This window comes from Erpetoichthys calabaricus, chromosome 8, assembly GCF_900747795.2.
Source record: "Erpetoichthys calabaricus chromosome 8, fErpCal1.3, whole genome shotgun sequence".
NCBI classification, from domain to species: domain Eukaryota; kingdom Metazoa; phylum Chordata; class Cladistia; order Polypteriformes; family Polypteridae; genus Erpetoichthys; species Erpetoichthys calabaricus.
The window spans coordinates 158,019,581-158,037,596 of NC_041401.2; the positions used below are offsets into that span (position 1 = coordinate 158,019,581).

At 41.9% G+C, this 18,016-nt stretch overlaps 1 protein-coding gene across 5 annotated transcripts in view; it reads right to left on the reverse strand.

Annotated features, from left to right (window-relative positions):
* The window catches only part of stk17b (serine/threonine kinase 17b (apoptosis-inducing)), a 215,533-nt gene extending 206,833 nt beyond the window's left edge, over window positions 1-8,700 (reverse strand). For 3 of the 5 annotated variants that reach the window (XM_028807635.2, XM_051930214.1, XM_051930215.1), the window contains exon 1: window positions 8,197-8,699. In XM_028807635.2, the coding sequence (XP_028663468.1) occupies window positions 8,197-8,318 (122 nt within the window). In that variant the 5' untranslated portion in view covers window positions 8,319-8,699. Of the gene's footprint in view, window positions 1-8,196 lie in introns of all 5 variants that reach the window. The other 2 variants (XM_051930216.1, XM_051930217.1) reach the window with 1 other exon arrangement.
* Between the last annotated feature and the right edge of the window lie 9,316 nt (window positions 8,701-18,016).

The following is an 18,016-nucleotide window of genomic DNA, read 5'->3' on the forward strand; positions in this document are numbered from 1 at the left end:
TTTGTCTCTTTCTTTTTTTAAAATGTGTGTTGTAGCACGCAGAAACTGGCCACCTGCATGTTCTTGTGCACACTGAATAAGACAGCGCTATATGCAATCATCAGATTCAAATGTTAACAGTTAACGGTTATATAACACGGAATGGAAATCAGCAGTTCTTAGCATTGCACCACGCAAGCTGTCATATCAACCGCCTACTGCAACTTGCTTTCTTTTTTCTTCGGTTATAGTCTTGAATAAAAGTGCACTTGTTTTGTTATACTTTTACATCAACATATGTTCCTGTGTTTGAGCTACATGGGCATGCTCAAAAAATACACATGTAATGCCACGAAAAGTGCATGCAGACACTTCAGTTCGCAAGCATTGGTACGACAATGCAGTCACAAGTGTGAAAACAGCAGTGACAGATGGGGAGTGTCTGATGATTGCATATAGCGCTGAAGTTACTACTCTTTTCTTTGTGAATTTCCCATTGGGATTAATAAAGTATCTATCTATCTATCTATCTATCTTTACTATGCTTTCCTCCGCATGTCCTGGAGTACAAAAGAAACAGCATACAGCAACATGTGGAGACTGGCAAGATTGTTGGGGAAAAAAAAACACGTGGTCCTATGTATTGTGATACACTGCAGAGCTATAGCGCGTCTTTATGTGAAAACACCAGTGTCAGGTGGGGGAAGGGGGTGGTAGGGAAGGATCCTGAACGCGACAGAGAATGAAAAGTGAATTAAAAAAACAAAAAAAAACAAAGCTAACCTTTGTAAATATTATAAATTACACCGGCTGTTACAGACTGAAATCAAATGCATCTTTTTATTCTAAAACAGTAAAAATAAGAACACTTTGCTTCTCAAAAGGGAGTCATGCAGTATTGAACTCGTGACCTTCTGATTGCCAGTCAGCAACTGATACTGTTGCGCCACGGCAGCAGTCATAGTAAATGAGTGTCAATGTCGCACACTAAGGCGGCTTTTTTTTTTGTACTTTTTGTGAAAGTGTTTCTTTGATATTTGGACTTCAGGCTTCATACATTATATAGTTTATACCTACATTTTGTCATTTGTTACTAGAATATAAAAAACGTTTCTGTTTTAAAAATGTGTTTACACAGATTACTGTAGAAACGCAACACATGAAATGCATGTGTTCCAAATAACGATTTATTATTTCCACTCTAAAACTCCACTTCACTCCCAGATAATCAATCAAGGCATGAGCTGGGAAAAGTTTGTTTACGTTCTAAGTCGGTGGGAGGATGGAATAGCCGGCTGCTTGCAGCATGTCTTTATCAGTACATTTAGATGACAAAAGACACTGGCGGAGAGGTGAGAATAGTTTTAAGAAGCAATTTAAGGTGGGCCAGATCTACGAGTTTTTTCGTAGGCTCTGGTAATTCTAGTGTTAAAGATGAAATATAGTTTTGTTATACTCCTGAAGAGTACATGAAACATTCTAAGGTGTACTGTGTCACTCCAAATGCTATTCAGTCACATAAATTCAATTTCTGGCTGAGCAGGTTACATTTACACAACTGACTAAGGTGAAAGGTCAGCATTACATCAAAACTCAGAGAATTCAAATTGGTCGACTCAATGATCCGACCTTGTTAAGACGTTCACATGAAATTTCTGATTTCCCAAACACAGCATGAAGATGTCCAAGCACCATGAGAGTGTTTGAGACTTCAAATTGTCTAAATGAAGCTTGAGGTTTCGTGAATAACATTAACTGCATTTAACTTTGAGTTGTGTCTCACAAACATCACTCATAAAGAATCAGCAATGAAAGCAGATGATGGGCAATGCTGTGAATAAGTACATTCATTACTCAGTTATCTATAATAATAAAAGGCAAAGCCCTCACTGACTCACTCACTCACTCACTCACTCACTCACTGACTGACTCACTCATCACTAATTCTCCAACTTCCCGTGTAGGTGGAAGGCTGAAATTTGGCAGGCTCATTCCTTACAGCTTACTTACAAAAGTTAGGCAGGTTTCATTTCGAAATTCAAAGCGTAATGGTCATAACTGGAACATATTTTTTGTCCATACACTGTAATGGAGGAGGCGGAGTCACGTATCGCGTCATCACGCCTCCTACGTAATCACGTGAACTAAAAACAAGGAAGAGATTTACAGCACGAGTCGCACGCGGGAACGAAGGTAAATGACGTTAATTTTTGACTGTCTTTTAATACTGTGTAAGCATACATATTAACACATGTGCAATTAAACGTGTGCATTTACGGGGTGATTTCTCAGGCTTAAAAGCTCACCTTTTATCAAACGCGGGAACAAAGGTAACTGACGTTGTTCACTGTCTTTTAATACTGTGTAACCATACATATTAACACATGTCCAATTAAACGTGTGCATTTACGGGGTGATTTCTCAGGCTTAAAAGCTCGCCTTTTACTAAAAAGGTAAATGCAAAACTATTTTCAATCAGTTTATTGAAACGCTCCCGTTAAGGATTGCAATAACATATTCGCGAGATAAAAGAACGAAGTGGGGGGAAATGGAGGAAGAGCCGCAAACAGCGAAGAGCAAAAAATTAATTAAACAATTGAGAACGGAGCGAGTTAAGCATACATGCATGTTCATAAGGGAAACAAAGCACGGTGTAAAATGTAAGTTTAAATTAAGTTTATACAAACGCTCCCGCTGCGGATTGCAATAACATATTCGCGAGATAAAAGTTTAATGAGAAGACACGAGGTATAAACGAACCACACGCCGTGGCGCAACGTTAGGGGCAACAGTTTCAACCATTCTATGATCTGCTTCTCGCAACTGAAAGACGGCACATGGCGGATGTTAGCCGACTTGCTGACCGCAACGTTAGGGGCTTCAACTATGGCGCTGACGCCACATCTCAGTGCCAACACTTTGCAGACTCTACTTAAAAGACACGCCCTCCTCACTGGACAGTTAAAAAGACCAATCAAACTAACGATGACATCAAGTATTACCCAATCAAAAGTAGGAAAGGAGGCATCTTCATAAAATGCGTGTGGGATGATTTGCATGAGACGCTGCTTTAAAAAAAAAATTATAAAAAAAATACGGGATAAATCCCGTCCAGTATTGATTCAAAACGGGACGCGCTATTTCATTCTCAAACGCGGCACGATTCCGTATTTTAAAGGACGGGTGGCAACCCTACAGTGCCAGGTAACCACCCATACAATCACATTGTGATTCAGACTAGGAATGCAATGAATGTAATTACCCCGATCTACATACAAGGCGAAAGTCTTGCAACATTCAAAGATGATGGTTTGGGATAAGTACACCATACAACATAAAAGAGCTTATGAAGCCTTGAACCGAAAAAAGCAAGATCTCAGAGATCGTAAAAAAAAAATAGGAGGTAATGTCGTTTTACTCGCTGTAGATTTTAGTCAAACATTACCAGTTATTCCACGAGGGAGACCAGCAGATGAACTCAACGCGTGTTTAAAATCCATGCTTCTCCCACGGTCGGTGATATGTCGCGTGTTCTCGGGTAGGTACACCAAAAAATGTATACATTTAAGCATGTAATGGGCAAACAAAAAATGAGGTATACCCGAAGGCACTGCAGTAGTACTTAATGTAACTTTACTTCTTAAATGTTAATGTTTTACTGTTTAATAATTTATACGCTTCTTATATGTTGTTCAAATTCTTTTATCAAAATACCACTGACAGCGCAATGCACGATAACATGGAGTGAATACACCATACGCATCCGCCCACGGCTGCCCTGCTGTGTGCAGATAGGAGTTGATTCTACAATAAAATAAAATAAAGATAAAAAGAGTAAAACAATCATCACCCATAAAGCGGATAGTAGACGTGACGTACTATATGTGTACCACATTTCAAGTGTATAGGTGAAACGGTTTGCGAGCTACAGGTCATTTAAAATCCTGGACAGACACACAAATTGCCACGGTAGCAAATTACAGAAGAAGATTTTACTGTTTCATAATTTATATTTATATGAAAAGTGCTTCTTATATATTACTTCATATTCTCATATGATAATGATGTTAATGTTTATATTGATTTCTGTGTTATTAAAACTGCATGTATGTGTGTATATGTATATATATATATATATATATATATATATACTAGCAAAATACCCGCGCTTCGCAGCGGAGAAGTAGTGTGTTAAAGAGGTTATGAAAAAAAAAGGAAACATTTTAAAAATAACGTAACATGATTGTCAATGAAAGCCCGTTTCAGTCAGTAAGTCTTATGTGTGTGTTTATGTATGTGTGTATATATATGTAGATGTGTATATGTAGATATGTATATATATGTATATGTATATAAATGTTTATGTGTGTGTGTATATTATATATATATATATATATATATATATATATATATATATATATATATATATATATAAAAAGACAGCAACAGTTATAACAATGACAACACAATTACATTGACAATCATGTTACGTTATTTTTAAAATGTTTCCTTTTTTTTTCATAACCTCTTTAACACACTACTTCTCCGCTGCGAAGCGCGGGTATTTTGCTAGTTATTTATATTATCTGAGTTACCCTACATTGCCATGGTGAGAAAGTGGAAATGTGCAAATGTAAAAATTAATCAGAAATCATAACTACTGCCAAACTTTAATAACACACCATGATGACAAAAATAACTGATTAAAGAAAAACTTCAGTGTAATGAGTGGGAACAGAACACGGATGACAACAACATCTTGAACGAAAGGTAGGCATGCTAACCACTCCACTGCCAATCACTCCAACCCCAAGCAACTCCTGCCACTGTCCCTGCCACACAAATCCCACCTCGCAGGGCAGCACATCTAAAAGGTATACGTCCAAAACCTAATCCAAAACCTAATCTTTGGTGAGAAGTACCTGTGTCAGGCCAGGTCATGTTGGAGAGCATGCACTGGTACAGCTCGCTGCCACACCCAACACACAAGGAAACAACTCGGGATTCTGGTTGGCAACCACCCACGGAAATGACCCTCGAACTGTAACAGCCAGGTGTTAAGTGAACATCCCCTTGGCCTGGTCCAGCTACTTGGTTCCTCAACAATGAGGATCATGTGAGCCGGATAACCCTCTGAGAATCGCACCACATGGCTGTAGTGCCATAACTGACTCTCCCTCACAATGCAGGTAATGTACTTCATTTGGGACTCCATGAGAACCGCTCACTCAACACAAAGTCAAACCAGCGGTGCCCAAGGATTCTCCGAAGACACACAGTACCAAAGGAGTCCAGTCTTCGTCTCAGCTCACTGGATAGCATCCATGTCTCTCAACCATATAGCAAGACAGGAAGAACCAGGACTCTAAAGACTTGGACCTTCCTCCTATTGCGCAGATATCGGGAGTGCCACACATCCCTTTCCAGTGACCTCATGACCCCCCCATGATCTCCCAATCCGTCTACTGACTTCACAGGAAGAGTCACCAGAGGCATGAATGTCACTGCCAAGGTAAGTAAACCTCTCAACGAGGTCACACTCTCTCCGCAGACAGACACACTGCTGATGGCTGTCATTACAGGCCTGGATCTTGGTTTTATCCAGGACACTTGCAAGCCCAGATGCTTGGACTCCTCACTCAGTTTCTCGAGAATCCTGATCAGAGCCTCCATTGACTCTGCAAAGATCACAGCATTCTTCTGGGATTATCTGAGGTAAACGATACAACTCCGGGATGAGAGCGGGTGCTGTCACTAAGAGTAGCATCTCTGTTTCCACTTATAATGGCAAGAAGATGCCAACTGAGGGCAACTGACTCCACCCCTTCTGGTTACTCTATAAAAGAATGGATGCCCCTGAGAGAGCCGTCTCAATCTGGACCAACACGGAGGTCCCAGAAAAGGCCCCTTCTACCAAGGTGTTAACCACTGAGAGTCACAAAGACTTCTTCTTACCTCTGAGATCTTATTTGCCTTTTGCACCATCAAGCACCTGTTTGCTGTAATAATATTTCAAATGGGATTAAACGGGCCAACCCAATGATTCCTTGACTCCCGTCCAGAATGTAAAGAAAGTATTATGATTGGGCCAAAATTTGAACTTTGAGTTTTTAACGAATTCAGACATTTCTGGCATCCTGAGTACAATTTCACCACATTCAGAGTAAAGTGTGTGTGATAATGTGAGTCTTTTGAACACCATTACTCAAAAACAAAACAGACAGCACAAACAAAATTCAGCACAGTTGTTAACACTGGAACACACCAGAAATGTGCAGAGTTTCACCAGAATCACTACTATGTCTAATTTAATTCTGTTTAATTTAACTCCTGCAAAAGCACTCCAGATAACTACCATTTTTTTTGTTAAATCATTGATAAATTTCAAAATCACAGCCTTAGATGTTGCATCCATTGGATTTTTTTTTTTTTGCATCCATTGGATTTTTTTTTAACTTATATATAAAACTAGGATTCCTCATAACCTCAGTGAGAGGGAGAGATGAAGCATTTGCTTTACTTTCATGGAACAATTTACAATAAAAGGCACAACCAACGTTTATGTTATAAAGGTATTTAAGTATTTTTTAAGCACCTTCAATATTTTGTTGGGAACAATTAAAAAAAAAAAAGCATCCACAAAAGCCACACCATCTAATTTGCATAAAATGTCACTTGGGAGACATGAATTCTTCCACACACACACACAAAGGTATTTTTTGCCTCTGTAGTGCCTTGTAATGTAAGCTGTCTGACGGCCAAACAACGCATCAGAAATGCTGCCCAGGTAGCTGCATTTATTTTCTTCAGGCAGGAATGAGCTTAGCGAGATTAGCTGATGGCCAGCAACAGTAATATGACGTAGGGACAAACCAATCCATAGAGAAGAAGAAGGCGACGAGGGGAGGCCAGGACTGTGGCTTTTAGACAGTGAAGCGCCTGCACACTACATTCACATGCCTGGATCCAAAGTGTGGCACAGCATCACACTGAAAGTTCTCAAACATTTTGGATTCATGGAAAACCAAGGGAAGGGCACTAAGGTGACTCACACCACATATGTTAATATTCCATTGAACCGAATAAAAATCTAACCCTGCTACATTCCTGTACTGAAAGCTGCACTGCACTTACTTCTCTACATGAATTACATTGCCTTTCTCGGTTTCCTGTAAATAACCAAACCTATAGCCAGTGGTGCAGGGACAGGCTTCAACTCATCCAACCTAGGACTGGACAAAGTGTATACGGAGAGGGGTCAGATTCCTTCAAAGCTCTTGGTGGGCACACATGCTTCCAATATAACAGTAATTTTTGTCAACAGTGGAAGTTTAAATCATCCATAGTCTTGAATCAAGAGCTGATAAAATTGTGACTGTACAGCAGAAGAATAACACCATGGCATTTAAGACACAGATGCTCTTTGCCCAGACAGACACCAGTTACACTGATCACGGCCAATTTCCTACACAGATTAATCAGCAGAATTCTCGCTTTTTCTTAATTTGGCCCAATCTGATGCTGTGGAAGCAAATGGGCCTGACCAGGCAGCAATGGCAACATCAAAGTCACACACAGCTGGTGCAGGTCTGGGGCTGACAGTGACTCACCAGCACCTGCTCACCCAGGGACTAGGAGCCCAGCTGATCAAAATGGGGCAATACATGAAGCAGCAAGAGTACAGTGGGCTTCTTACTTCAGAACCACAAAGCAGACATCATCGCATGATCAACAAGAAAAGAAGCTTAAGCTCAACTGCAGGTCATTTGCCACGCACATCGCTTTTCCTAAACAACAACCCTGAAGTGCTCTTCACGTCCTGACAGCTCCATATCTACTGCACATAAAAAGAATTGTCAATGTGAGGAAACCTTTTCAAAACTCTTCTTACCGATTATCCGCATCGCCCGATCTTTAAAGGAACAGCGAGCATAAGCTTCATCATTTTAAGCACCAACTCCTCTCTGAACCCCTTTCTACTAAGCTACACGCCAAAAACAGGAGACAGTCTCAGAAAGTTTCCCTTTCCATTGAAATATTGTAATTGTGCTGCCGCGGTCTACGGGTTCTAATCAATGAGCAAATCGTCTTAAAGTGGATAGAACGAGAGGACAGGCGGTGGGGTCGGAGGCCACCCGGCAGACTGACAAGCTGGGGGGTGGGGTCTGAGGAAAACACGCAAGGTGGAGTAGATGGAGCGAAGCGGCACAAGCTTACCTGCCCAGCTCGTTGGCGGTCAGCTCATACTGGCTCTCTAGACTGTCCGTCCTAATGCAGGTCTGGATATCCGTCAGCAGCCCCAGCGCCGCGGCCTTGCTGTCTGCCCTCTTCCGCAACATTACCTCGGACTTCCCACTTAAGGTTCTCACTTAAGCAGCTCGTGCAGGGCGACTGTTATGATCTTTTCTTTCGCCGATCACTGGAAACAAACTCACAACTTTTGCTCCACAAGCGCCGCAGCAGAATGTTGTGGTATTAATGGAACTTGAGATGCTTTCTTCTCGGAGCTTTCAGATTTTTTTTTCCAAGGCGGAAACACTTCGAAAGCTACTGGTTCTTTTTATGTATTTATTTTTGTATATTAAAATTGCTTTTTCATTTGACACTCCCCTATACGAATGAGTTCTTACTTCCAGATGTTTACGATCCCTTCTGTCCTCGAGGCCGCGAACGAACTTCTCGATGCGCTCCGAAGTGTTTCGTTTGAAAGCTCAACTCAAGTGCCAACATTATCTCCGCCTTTTCCGCGTGGCCAATCAGAGCGAGCCGGTGACGTCACTGCAAGGCTTTCCTTCCGCCACCTGGTGGCCAAGGTAACAAGTGAGCGAATGTACGTGAGCAGCCGCGCGCTGGGGGTCTGCAGCCCGATCCCTCCTCGAGGTCTGACCACCAAATTCCAAACATTCGTCTGCAGTGTATTGGTAAGTAGCGTGCAACTCTTAGACAACTCGGAGCGCCATACAAATTTAAAATGAAAACCGTTAAGATGACGTAATGCAGTGCATACACGCAAAAAACACAAGTCAGCCTCTGGGCACATAGATGAAAATCATGTTTTCATTTTTTTGATGTTCTTAAGATTGTTACAAAGTAGGTGTAGTTGGCAGCCTTTTGTTGGGGCAGAAAACTATCACCGCCGCATCTTCGCCATTGTGACAAGAGGCAGCGGCCTTAAGGCATTTTCAGAATGTATCCTGGCACTGGAATTCGTAAGGTCGTGTGTAAAAAAACAAAAAATAAGACATTTTTATTAATTTTTTTAACACACAGTTTTCAAGCTGTCCTCAGACAGACCTATGGTCCAATATGCATGTATTTCAAACATAGTTTATGTTAGCAGATAAAGGGATAATCTTTTAAGTATGCATCACAGAAATATAATCATACCTCCTAACGAACCTGCATATGTTCTCCTGATTCTTGAACACATTGCTGCAGTCCACCGCCTTTCTGTTTATGCAGGCTCAGGAAACCTTGGTTGAGTTGTTTAGGGGAAGTAAAGTCATTGTGCAGCTTACATGCAGTCAGTAGATAATCTGACAGGGGCCATGTCATCTGTAATGCTGATCTTCTTTCAAGTGCATTGTCATGTTTACACACAGCACAATGAGATTTTTATTTGCGTGTTTCTCACAGTCAGGTATTAGTAGGACAATTCAAATGACAGGCAGTGATTACAACACCAGACAATATACATTACATTTGTAAGTGCACACAAATCGCGTGACCTCATGATTGCTTGCGTGTAGCCAGCTGACTCCAAATGTACAGCATTGGTTGGGAGGTGTTATGGTCCTGTACCAAATACCAGCTCAGAATAGGCAAAACAAGCGACTTTACAAGATGGATTTAATAAAACCTTTTGGTTTATGCTTTAACAACGAAGTGTGTGTTATACAGTACTGTACAGTACAGTGGTGTGCTATTTAATAAAAAGGTTTTGCCCCTTCCTGGTATCCTCTGTCTTTACATATTTTACACAATGAATGGTCTCAGACTGTCCTGTGGTGGGCTGGCACCCTGCCCGGGATTGGTTCCTGCCTTGTGCCCTGTGTTGGCTGGGATTGGCTCCAGCAGACCCCCGTGACCCTGTGTTCGGATTCAGCGGGTTGGAAAATGGATGGATGGATGGTCTCAGACCTTTAGCCAAAGTGCAATAGGGGAGAAGAAGGGGTACTTGAGTGAATGCACCATAGAGGTTTTAAATCATTATTTTCTTTATTCTACAAACAAAGTTATCTAACACATGTGAAAGAGTAATGTTCCCCATAGTTTCCATATTTGATTGCAGCAATAACTCCAAGTGAATTCTTCCTATAATTTGATATCAGATTTTTTCCTGTTGAGGAATTGTAGCCCACTCTTCTTTGCTCAGACACATTGGTAGGTTTGTGAGTGTCAACTGCTTGTTTCAGCAACTCCATTGGATTCAAGTCAGGAATTTGACCAAGTAAACTCTAAACCTATAATTTTGTTGTTCTGATTCATTCGGTTGTAAACTTGCTTTTGTGTTTTGAGTCTCTGACCTGCTACATAACTCAATTATACTTTAGATCAGACCACGGTTTCATGACCAGACATTTTACTTAAGAATTTTCTGGCAAAGGGTGGAATTCAAGGCTACGTCAATAATGGGAGTAAACCATCCTGGTTCTGAGGCAGCAAAGTACCTCTACACCATCATACCACAAACCCTCCTGTTATATGGCAGGTATGGTGTTCTTACTGTTGAACACTGTATTAGCTTTATGCCAGACAGAGTGGCACCTGTGTCATCCAGAGTTTTACGTTTGACATATCTGCCCACAGAATATTATTCAAAGAGGCATGGAGATCATTCAGGTGTTTTCTTTGCAAATGCAAGACCAGCACTGATGTTACTCTTGGATAGCAGATATTTCTGTTTACTACCCCCCCATGAATCACATCTTTACTAAGTCTCGTTTTCATTATGGAGTCATGAACACAGAGTTTAACTGAGGCTAGAGAGGCTTGCAGGTCTGTGGAAGATCTTCTGGGATCCTTCTTCAATGAGTTGTCACTTTATCATTGAGGTAATGTTGGTAGGCCAGCTTGCGTGAGAGGATTCACCACTGATACAAATGTTCTCTTTGGAGACAGTGCATCTTGCTGTGTTGTGGTGGAGTCACAGGACCTTAGAAATGGCAGTTACTCCAAAATATGCAATGACGTCTCTTGAATTCCCCACTCGTATATATTGCTACAATTATTGAGCTTCCATCATTACTACCTGCTGTCAGTCTCCAATTTCAGTTTCAGCTGATATTTATTTTGGCCCACGCACTAACAATCTGAACCTTTGGCACCAGTCTCCAACTTTGCACTGGTGATTAAACCTCAGGCTTTACCTTGATCGCTCAGCCTGGGCTTCCAGCTCCGGCCTCCGCCACCCAATTTGGGCCTCCTGCCTTTGCTGCCCAGCCCAAGCCTAGCGCATTCCCAGGAAGGGAGGATTGTGAGTTGCTGACTGCATCTCCAGGATGGAGGTGCCATTGCGCCTTCCAATGCTTTCCCAGGAGTGGGTACTATTGTGTCTTTTACCAGGTCTTCAGGAGGAGGTGCCTCTGAGGTGCTGTTACTATTTGAGTCTGCATAGTCTCAACACCTGAGAGCTCTAAAAGCGTCTCAATGCCTGAGTTTGCCAAGAGCGTCTCACCAAAGAAGTGTTCAAAGATCCATGAGGTGAGCATACACTTCTGTTAGCTTGTTTATTTCAGCCCAGTGCCTGGTAATGGTCTGCTCATCTTGATTGTCCCAGCTAGGCAATTATCTTTGCGCCTTTATGTCTTCCCACCTGGGCAGTGGTCTTCATGTCTCATCCTCATGACTTGTCTTCTTCTGTTAATGGTCTCCTCCTCTCATCTTTGTCACCAAGAAAAGACCTGTGGGGCATTTTCCGTATGTCGCTTAAATCATCCGAGATCAGATGCCTCATCTTGGATGAGTTAATGCCAGTAAAACTCATCCGGGATAAGTCGGTTTTTCAAACGCAGCAGTGTAGTAGATTAGTCGAGCTGGATCTAATCATCCGAGATGAATGTGCGCGCCCGCGCTGAGTGAAAAGCCCATATATATTGAGTCTAGAAAACATGATCAGCAAGTCTTTGATAGGCTGTAACAAAATGACAAAAGAACGGGCACATTTTTTTTTCACACAAGCGGAGCAAGACCTTTCATTCGAAGAACATGAAGAATTTCAAGATTTAATATGCACAAGGGGTAACACCGCAAAAGCAGCCCAAACCAGAAAAGACGGCTGGCAAAAAGTGGCCAACAAATTAAATGCGTGTACATTGTACTTACTGAAAGCAGCATTTCATTTCTTATGTGTCAGATTAATTATTATTTAATATGTCATAATTCCAGATCAAACGTGAGCACAAGGAGAACACGGGAACAGGTTAAAGTGAAGTACAAGAATATACTTCAAACTGGTAAATATTGGTATATAACTATTTAAAGAATTGATGACATAAAGAATCATACAGTGGTGTGAAAAACTATTTGCCCCCTTCCTGATTTCTTATTCTTTTGCATGTTTGTCACACAAAATGTTTCTGATCATCAAACACATTTAACCATTAGTCAAATATAACACAAGTAAACACAAAATGCAGTTTGTAAATGGTGGTTTTTATTATTTAGGGAGAAAAAAAAATCCAAACCTACATGGCCCTGTGTGAAAAAGTAATTGCCCCCTGAACCTAATAACTGGTTGGGCCACCCTTAGCAGCAATAACTGCAATCAAGCGTTTGCGATAACTTGCAATGAGTCTTTGACAGCGCTCTGGAGGAATTTTGGCCCACTCATCTTTGCAAAATTGTTGTAATTCAGATTTATTTGAGGGTTTTCTAGCATGAACCGCCTTTTTAAGGTCATGCCATAGCATTTCAATTGGATTCAGGTCAGGACTTTGACTAGGCCACTCCAAAGTCTTCATTTTGTTTTTCTTCAGCCATTCAGAGGTGGATTTGCTGGTGTGTTTTGGGTCATTGTCCTGTTGCAGCACCCAAGATCGCTTCAGCTTGAGTTGACGAACAGATGGCCGCACATTCTCCTTCAGGATTTTTTGGTAGACAGTCGAATTCATGGTTCCATCTATCACAGCAAGCCTTCCAGGTCCTGAAGCAGCAAAACAACCCCAGACCATCACACTACCACCACCATATTTTACTGTTGGTATGATGTTCTTTTTCTGAAATGCTGTGTTCCTTTTACGCCAGATGTAACGGGACATTTGCCTTCCAAAAAGTTCAACTTTTGTCTCATCAGTCCACAAGGTATTTTCCCAAAAGTCTTGGCAATCATTGAGATGTTTCTTAGCAAAATTGAGACGAGCCCTAATGTTCTTTTTGCTTAACAGTGGTTTGTGTCTTGGAAATCTGCCATGCAGGCCGTTTTTGCCCAGTCTCTTTCTTATGGTGGAGTCGTGAACACTGACCTTAATTGAGGCAAGTGAGGCCTGCAGTTCTTTAGACATTGTCCTGGGGTCTTTTGTGACCTCTCGGATGAGTCGTCTCTGCGCTCTTGGGGTAATTTTGGTTGGCCGGCCACTCCTGGGAAGGTTCACCACTGTTCCATGTTTTTGCCATTTGTGGATAATGGCTCTCACTGTGGTTCGCTGGAGTCCCAAAGCTTTAGAAATGGCTTTATAACCTTTACCAGACTGATAGATCTCAATTACTTCTGTTCTCATTTGTTCCTGAATTTCTTTGGATCTTGGCATGATGTCTAGCTTTTGAGGTGCTTTTGGTCTACTTCTCTGTGTCAGGCAGCTCCTATTTAAGTGATTTCTTGATTGAAACAGGTGTGGCAGTAATCAGGCCTGGGGGTGGCTACGGAAATTGAACTCAGGTGTGATACACCACAGTTAGGTTATTTTTTAACAAGGGGGCAATTACTTTTTCACACAGGGCCATGTAGGTTTGGATTTTTTTTCTCCCTAAATAATAAAAACCATCATTTAAAAACTGCATTTTGTGTTTACTTGTGTTATATTTGACTAATGGTTAAATGTGTTTGATGATCAGAAACATTTTGTGTGACAAACATGCAAAAGAATAAGAAATCAGGAAGGGGGCAAATAGTTTTTCACACCACTGTATATAATGTAAAGAACATTAATTTTAAAGCTAATAAGAAGGCAGACAAGCAAAAAACAGGTGGAGGTCCACGCGGTTCAGACCTAACCCCTGCAGAAGAGTTGGCTGTCCAGCAAAATGCCCATTGCCCTGTTTCTGAGGGCATTCCACGGGGAAGCTCCTCCTCAGAACCAGTGGCAGGATGCAGTGGTCACTTCATTTCAGGTAAAGGATGGTCATTGCATATATTTGTCCTCAATGTGTGCCATAGGTATGTTCCATATAGCCCTCTTTTTTTGTTGGGTCAGTTGCAGGGAATGTCATATCCCTAGAACCTGTGTCTGACCAACGAAATATTGACGAAGGTCAAATATTTGATGAAGACACTGTGTCTGATTATTCATCAGAAGGAGAGGTACATTTTCCAAATAATGTTTGATCAAACTCCACTGTGATCAGTCCCATATGCCCCAATCACATTTGGAAATCCTGGGTAATGAGAATGTTAGGCTGATTGTGAGATTCTTTATGGAACTGTGGGTGTTTTTACCTGTGTATTACCTACCTGCAATGGCATGAAACGTCTCTTTTATTGTCTGCACATGCAGTTGTCCAGGAAACACAAACTTCAACGAGTTTGACTTCGAATATAAGGTCCTAATAAAATTTTGAGGTACAATATTCCCCCTCGGCTAAAGCGGTATCTTTCGAAAAGAATTTCCTCCGGGAGCAATAAAGGATCTTGCCAATTGCGCAAACCCCTCTCTATATGAAATTCTCTTCTTATAATTTGCATACCGATATCAATTGGTCGCTCATTGATGAACGGGGAAGTCATGACTGAATGAATTCCACGCATGGACACTGATTATGTGTGTGAGCTAATCCTTGTTTACATAGAACAAACCTGCTCCGAGCAGGTTTGAGGATTAGGATGTGTTGCTATGACAACACTTCCAGCAAGAGTTTCGAAAAAAACGACAGATCCAGGATCAGGCCAAATCGTCAACAATTACATCCGGCTAAACGAGTAATCCACGTACGAAAAATACCCCCCTGTTCTTTTTCAAAACTAAGCTTAACATTAAGGGGTGCGTAGAATCCACCACTTGAAGAGGGGGTTATGCTGCGTTTCAGCCTAATTTGCATTTGTGGCTCAAGCAGAGTTCATTTGTTCTTTTCTTTTTCCAAATATTATTTTTTTGTAATTTTATTTTTATTTACATTTTGTGTAATATTATTATTGTTTGGTTTGCTGTATTTTGTTTTTGTTTAGTGTTTTATTTATCTGCCCTGTCACATTTGTGTGGTGCCTAAGGAGGCAAGGCCACCTAATCATACAGCTGGGGTGTTGGTCCTAGCAAGTTTTTAAAGGAAAGCTACACCATACTGCTGCTTCAGTATTCAGTACCCTGACTTGATGACCACTTGCATCATTCATCCATGGTTAGTGTAAGTCATATTTGTGGAGGACCAGTGTTTGTCCTGGTAGCTTTGGGCACAAGGCAGGACCAAACAAAGGAAGGGGTGAGATCTTCCAAATAGTCATCTATAGATTGAGGAACCAGGGGCATTGGTGAGTTGGCCATAACTATAGCTGGACTGTCAAGCCCTCATCCCTGTACTGTCTCCAGTGCCATATTTAGGTATGGGCAATATGGATAGACAACACAGTACGGCACAAGGGCATCTAACACCAAAAACATGTGAATGGTTATTACCGCCTGAGTCAGTCAATCCATTAGGGGTGCTGTTTTTGAAGTTTAAGGGCGCTGTGGACACAAAGAGAGAATCCCAGTTATCAAAGTCTAATACTGACTACCAGCTATGGACACAGAGGGGTGCTGGCATGTCCCCCTACCTAGGGCTCAAAATGGGTATATTCTTACAATTGGCTCTGACAGTCTCAGCTTTTGCTGATGTCACATGTTAAGATGGAAAATGTTCAATGTGTTCTGTGGTCAGTGCTGCGACCTTGTGTATAAACGGTGCATATGCACAAAAATGTTGCATACTCCTGTTTCCACACACACTTTGCGATGTATAAAAACTAAACTTGGCATAAAGCCACGCAGATCCTCACGACAGCCTCCCCCCTTGCATATGCATTTTTCTGCCCGGTTTTGCAAACTGGTGGCACCCAGCATCAAAGCAGTGCTACTGTTTCTGTGTGGTTTCCCTTTTCCAGATTTGCATTAGTAACACAGGATTTATCAAATACACCAAAATAATTGCATATCGTTTACAAATTTAATTCACTTGATTGTAATCATTCTGAAACAATATAATGGTGCATGGAATGAACAAACTATTCCAAATACCATAGCTGCTTTAGCATTGTTACTCTCAGTGCACCACTCAGAGTATCTTAACCCACTGTATGTGTGTGTGGTATCATAGCTGCACAGCAGCTCATCAGTAAGCTCTAAGGAGGGTTGTGTCGAGAGCGCAGAGGATTATCGGGATACAGCTTCCAGCCCTGGAGGACATTTATAGCACATGCTGCCTAAGGAAAGCCACCAGCATCTGTATGGATTCCACTCAGCAATGCCACAATCTATTTGAACTTCCTCCCATCTGGCAAATGCTTCAGAGCCTTTCCTGCATGGACATTGAGGCTCAGAAACAGTTTCAGCTAAAAACAGGTTCAATCAGTCCATCAAATGCTCCCAGTAGTACTGCTTGTAGTTATAATTACAATTACCTCACTGTAAACTTGCACTACAACTGTAACATTGCACAACCTGAGCCACTTTATGAACCATTTGCATTAGCTGCACTGTATGTACATGTTTATTGTACAGGTGCTGCTCACTTTACGACCTATTTGCTTAACGACCACTCGCACTTACGACCAATCGAGTTTCGACCTGCAATTCGGGGAATCCCCTTTCTCAGCTTGAATGTCGGTCAGTAGCGAATGGTGACATGCGCACTGAGCATACTACAGGCTTGCTATGCGCTTTTTCAGTCAGTTTCATTCCTACAAGCAGTCACTGTGTAACCTTGTTTTTTTTTACATATTTGTAACCCCAAAATAGTACAGATGTCGACAAAAAGAAAAAGTATGGCATCATCTGGAGAAATTGTTAAGAAACGAAGGTAAACTATCGACCTTGAAATGAAAATAAAAATCATACAAGACTACGAAGCTGGTAAAACGGGATCCTGCCCCAAGTGGAGGAGTTCAAGTATCTCGGGATCTTGTTCACAAGTGAGGGAAGAATAGAGCGGGAGATCGACAGGCGGATCAGTGCGGCATCCGCAATGGAGCTGAGCAGCAAGGCAAAGCTCTCAATTTACCAGTTGATCTATGTTCCTACCCTCACCTATGGTCATGAGCTATGGGTAGTGACCGAAAGAACGAGATCGCGAATACAAGTGGCTGAAATGAGTTTCCTCCGTATGGTGTCTGGGCTTTCCCTTAAAGATAGGGTGAGAAGCTCAGTCATCCGGGAGGGGCTCAGAGTAGAGCCGCTGCACCTCTGCATCGAGAGGAGTCAGATGAGGTGGCTCAGGCATCTGATCAGGATGACTCCAGGACGCCTCCCTGGTGAGGTGTTCCGGGCACGTCTAACTGGGAGGAGGCCCCGGGGAAGACCCAGGACACGCTGGAGGGACTATGTCTCTCGGCTGGCCTGGGAACACCTTGGGATTCTCCCAGAACAGCTAGAAGAAGTGGCCAGGGAGAGAGAAGTCTGGGCATCTCTGCTCAAGCTGCTGCCCCTGCGACCCGAACTCGGATAAGCGGAAGAGGATGGATGGATGAAATAGCATGTGACTTGAAATTGGCACATTCGACGATTTCAAAGGATAAGGTTAGAGTGAAAGAGGCGGTGAAATCATCGACAGGATTTAAAGCCATAATAACTAGGCAGCGAAAAGGTCTTATTAATGAGATGGAGAAATTATTGGCGATCTGGTTTGACAACCA